The sequence below is a fragment of the Etheostoma spectabile genome, chromosome 1, assembly GCF_008692095.1.
Source record: "Etheostoma spectabile isolate EspeVRDwgs_2016 chromosome 1, UIUC_Espe_1.0, whole genome shotgun sequence".
In the NCBI taxonomy this organism is placed as follows: Eukaryota; Metazoa; Chordata; class Actinopteri; order Perciformes; family Percidae; genus Etheostoma; species Etheostoma spectabile.
Genome location: NC_045733.1, coordinates 24046705 through 24052183, shown reverse-complemented (window position 1 = coordinate 24052183; position 5479 = coordinate 24046705). Strand labels below are relative to the sequence as shown.

General features: G+C 41.3%; 1 protein-coding gene across 15 annotated transcripts in view; it reads left to right on the top strand.

The window, feature by feature from the left end:
* The window catches only part of myo5aa (myosin VAa), a 56626-nt gene that overhangs the window by 6899 nt on the left and 44248 nt on the right, over positions 1 to 5479 (top strand). For 9 of the 15 annotated variants that reach the window (XM_032516493.1, XM_032516418.1, XM_032516439.1 and 6 more), the window contains exon 1: positions 439 to 663. The exons of 1 other annotated variant lie outside the window; for it this stretch is intronic. In XM_032516493.1, the coding sequence (XP_032372384.1) occupies positions 625 to 663 (39 nt within the window). In that variant the 5' untranslated portion in view covers positions 439 to 624. Of the gene's footprint in view, positions 1 to 437; positions 664 to 5479 lie in introns of those variants that run through there. 5 more of the 15 variants (XM_032516502.1, XM_032516484.1, XM_032516477.1 and 2 more) reach the window with 2 other exon arrangements.

Genomic DNA, 5479 nt, shown 5'->3' with positions numbered 1-5479 from the left:
CTTCGTGTTTAGAGCTAAAATAATGACTCTGACTGTTATGTTCACTGTGACGGTGCAACAATTATTTCTTGCAATGATTTGAGGAAACAAACCTTTAGCATGTTATTTCAACACTTTGTTTCAATTTTCAACTGGCATCTTAAAGTAAATTAAATGTTACACAACACAGACATAAATATACAACATGCTTAGAGAACTATCATTTGGATTAATGTTTGTATTTGAATACATTGTGCTAATCTAAAACAAAAGGACACTTTTAATCCAGCATATAGGAACAAGACTCTGGTTGACTCCTGTTTGTAAGAAAGAAAGTCAGTTTTTCTCCCTCTGAGAGTCTGTCTGAGACCCCCCCCCCCACACCCAATCATGTGACGGAGAAAGGAAGCCGGGATGTCTGCTAGGCAGTAGGGATGGCCAGTCATCTGTCACAGGGCAAGGAACTTTGGGGGGCGTCGGTAAATACTGCATGTGTCTGCAGACTCACTGGGTAGGTTTCATCCACCAGTGAGCTCTGGAGCTCAGTGCTCAATCAGTTAGCGTCTGGTCTTGTGGCGCGTGTGGCTGGAGGCACCCAGAAAACCAGACTCACAGCATGAGCTAGAGACTTGATAGAGAGACAAGATGAACATGAACCGGGAGTTGGAGTATATGTTTGTCCAAGTAAGTTTTTTGCTTCTTTTAAGCTTTCAATTTTCACCTCATACCTCCATTCATTGATTAAGTAGATATATAGGCCTAGCCTAAAAAGAGCTTGTGAAATTGTTTGAATCAACTTTCAATGACAATTCAAAATGTATCAAAAATATAATGTAAAGTATGTTGTTGCGTGTCAATGGGCATTTTTAAGTGGGTATATGGAAATCCTGGAGCTTTCCTAGTGGGTATACTGCGTGCGTATCACATAGACAACACCACTGTCTCTTCCAGGTCCATTATCTGGTATAAACATAAAGCAAAAGCACAGCTGTGCACTGATTCTCCTACCCTGACATAAGTGAACTACACTTCTCCAAGAGTCAGCACTGACTAAACTAATGAGATTAGATACTGGGCATCGTCACAGCGTCTTAGTAAGGGAGCCTGATCTTTCACTGGACATTGGCACGCTATTTGTGCCAAGAGTCTAGTTAGGGAGCACCATCGGGTGTTGCGAAACAATCACAATTTCTTTCCAGCCATACTCTCCACCAGCACTGAGATCTTTGTATCTTGGCTTCATGCTGTGTCTGCCCAGCTGAGCAGAAAAACAGCAGATTCTCACATGAGTGGCATCATGTGACGAGGCTTCTGCAGTCTGAGACTCCATTGACTGCTTTGCTGAGAAAATGTGAGCAAAACACTTTTTGCATAGCATGGCAGCTGTCTAGGTAGTTGTCTCTGCCAGACAGGGATGTCAGATCTTTTCAGGTTTTAATCTATGTTTACTTGATTCATTCTTATGCTGTGCCCATCACTGAATGCCTCACAGTCTTCTATAAAGTTTAAAGGGCACAAACAGAGCAAAGGAGTGTCATTTTATTTGAGGAAAGTTAAGCAACATTAATAATCTTGCAGAAATCACAAATACAAGGTTTAATTTGGAAATGAATTCCATGTAAGTGGTCTGATGGGTGTTCATGTATGCCCTTGGCAGTGTAAGTGTTAGCAGGAGAAAACCCTGGGAGGGCTCAGAGGAGTCCCAGCAGGCCAGAGGGACTCCAATCCAAGAGTGAAAGCTCGGAGCTCAGTATTAGCAAGGTGAAATCTCACTAATCTGGTGTTGACTTTGTGCAGATTTGTAAATACTTGTCATGGATGCCCTGCTCCATGCAGTCCGCTTACAGTACATGCGTTTACTGTATCCACACAATCTCCTAATACACTGATCTCGGTGACCTCCAAACCTCAAGTTGCGTCCGAAATCAAATGCCATTCACTACATACTGAATGTGTAGACTATCCATTTATTATAATTTTGTGTAATTAAATGGTAGTGTGCACCTTTTCAGACACACTGAGTCATTTTCCACGTCACTTCCTTAGAGCCAGTTGGCGACGTGTAACTATGGTAACCCCTGCCGACCCCGGCAGATCTCAACTCTAGCGGCGTTGCCAGATAATGCCTAAATGAAAAAGGGAACCAACTAGACCAACAGGACTTTCACGGCATCTGCCAAAATGGGCTAACTTCATCTATGAAAACTGGACATCTGGTCACACCTTTTCATATTAACAGATTACAAATGTCTTTAAGATCCAGGTTGTGGCACACAATTTTGGATGAAATAGGTTTAATCCAGAATCATAATTAATGTGACGAGGCTTCTGCAGTCTGGGACTCCATTGACTGCTTTTCTTAGAACATGTGAGCAAAACACTTTTTTGCACACCACGGCAACTGTCTGTTTAATCCAGAGTCTTTATTAATGGCAATACATCCATACCTGTGTTTCTGTCTGTGGTTTAGGACAAGAATAAAGAAAAGTAGAAGCTTTTGTCATCGTGTTAGCAGTTCAATGGCAACCTGTAGCCATATGTGACAGTAATGAAATCCCGGTGTAGTTGACTGAAATAAGATTAGTTGGTGTTTAATTAGCATAATCAACCCTGATCCTTTGTCTCAGTTAAACCAGGATTATCAGACCAGCCTTCAAGAGCAGCCTTTCCCTACTGTGAACTGATCTGCTGCTAGCTCCTGTGAGGGGAAAGTGTAGACTAGTTAATTATTTGATATAAAAGAAATATCTATCTTTAAATAATGGATGTGTCAGAAACACAGTACATTGCTACAAGAACACTGGTGTTGCTAGATCAGGGTTGTCCTCCAATATGATCCATATGATGCATGTTGTTCATGTTTTGTTTTTTTTCTACACTTTGATTTTTATCTTTTTTTATGTCAAAAACTGTAGCATAGAACAACATCATTGCCAGCCTGGCATTATGACATTCACAATATCCAGATAACAAAAATCCATATTATGGATTATGGACAGGGGTCTTTATACAGCACATCATTTGAATATTATTTTCCATCATTGTCAAAGCAGACAGTAAAAGGAGGATAAATAATTGTTAGCAGTGAGGATGAGCAGGGTGAAAAAAGACCAAGCATAGTTCTTATTCCAATAAATTATCTCATAAATCTCTTTGATGATTTCAAGCCTGTTATCTGCTGTAGGTCCATCGGCCTGTAACCATTGACAGTGTTTAAATGTTGTAAGGCTGCTACTCTCAATACTTTCAGGAGCTAGCTGCCATTTCTTGTTATTCCTTCTAGCATATGATACATGCTTATTTTATTGACTTGGTAAATAGTACACCATAGTACACTCAATGGGAATCCCTTATGATTTGACTAGCATCCTAATCTCATATGCATTGTTGTAATTCCAGTCGTATCAAGTAATTGTTTTATTATCCTGCATTTTGAAAGAGAATATGAACTCTATCATATCACTGTTTCAAACGAAATTACAAACAATGTTTCCAGTTTCATTAGGCTATAGGAAATGTAGGAGCCAGTTGTTTAGGACTAAGGACTAAAAGTCAGGATGTCTCCACCAATGCTGCTTAAATTTTGACCATTCTTCAATAATCTATCTCTTACAAATGAATGAATTAACCATATGGAAGTCCAATACTACATTGGCAGGGTACCCCTTTAATCTAGTACAACAATCAAATCAGACGTGGATCTTCACTGCCTTTTTTCTGGAGTTAAAGAAAAGCAATTATACGTATGCTCAGTGCCGGATCACACTGAATACATTGAATATGTCACCTTTTATTTCAAATTAGAGCATTTGTTACTGACTAGATGCAAATGGCATAAGAAGGTGTGACGTTGTTGTATTCAACTAGTATTATCAACATTTTTAGTTTTACTGCAAAACTTTTTTTTTTTTCACGCTCTGTACCCTTCTTGGGTTTTGCACCTTTAAAAGCAACACACATGGGCGCCTATGTAGCTCACCTGATAGAGCACGTGCCCATATACAGAGGTTAAATCCTTGATGCAGCGACCACGGTTTGACTTCAACCTGTGGCCCTTTGCTGCATGTCATTCCCCCTCTCTTTCCTCTCTCATGTCTTCAGCTGTCCTATTAAAAATAAGGCCTAAAATGTCCAAAATGATCTTGAAGAAGAAAAAAACAACACACATCACATAGACAGCATGTGACCCTCACATCAGTGTTACCACAGCCAGTGCCCTGAGGTAAAGAAGAAGAAGAGGAAATGACGAAACAAACACAGCAGCAGGAGATCAACGGCAGTGTGTGTACAATCATGCATGTGGCAAAATGTGGGGCAACTTCAATGCAGAGACACTTTAATCATGTGATTTCTGACATCACAGATGCTCTGACGTCTTTTGATCCTGTTTCGTCACCCTCTCTCTTTTTCACTCTCTCTCTCTTCGTCTGCTGCCCTTAACTTACCATCCCTCTGTTAGGAAGATGGAGAGGTTCTGACTACTCACGTTTTTCTCCCAAGCTTTCAGGCTCTCCTCTTTTCCAGCTAGTGTTTCATTGTGGAGGATAATGTCCTTGAAACATGTACATGTCTGTCAGTGTGCATGTGTAGTTGAGTTTTGTCCTTCATCTCTCCTCTGTTTTTTGAACCCAGGGGAATTTGTTGCTCTATAAATATAATTCATAGCCTCTGCAACTGCATTATAGTGCTCTGTCTGTTCGTCCAATGTGTGTGTGTGTGTGTGTGTGTGCGTGTGCGTGCGAGCGTGCGTCAGCATATTTCAACGTTAACTAATTCAGGATAATTTTACTTGACACCTACTGACATGTGAAACGTGTGTGATGGTGATGATTATGAGAATCAGGAAGTGTGCTCAGTAGTGCAGGAATATGTCTGTGAGGTGTGATGCCGCTCAAAGCTGGCGGTTGCTATTTTTAGCCTCTGGCCTCCTCCCTCTCTCTCTACATGATTCTCTACATCTCTTCCTCACTGTCTCTCTTCCTTCTTGTTGCTAGGAGGCTTGCTGCTGGAATGGTCTCCAGTAGGGCCCAAAAAGTTGAAAACACTAACAAAAGGGTGGAATTGGAGAGAGGCACGCACAAAGGGGGTGTGTAGTTGAACATTTAACACAGTATTACCTATTTTGTTTCCATTTTAAGTCACTTTTAGGTAGTCTGGCTATCACCAGATCAAGCTGAGCTCAATACTTTTGAGATTGAGAGTTGGTCTGGGGAGTCACTCTGTATTTTCTCTGCACAAGAGGCGAGACCAACGGGCAGAGTTCAAATGACTCTGTATGCAATTGGATAGTCCTTCAACCAATCAGACAAATGATCCAGGTGACGTAGAAGGGACAGTGGCATCAACGGGTTGCTGCGCTCGGTTGCGCTTCGGTGGCGTTCGGTGGCGGCCGCTATGTTGAATGTAAACAAGAAGCTGCTTGGTTGCTTCTCTATCGTCATCATTGTAAGCCCGCCAGTAGCTTGCAAGGTAGATAAGCCAGTTTGTGATTGGTTCCCGC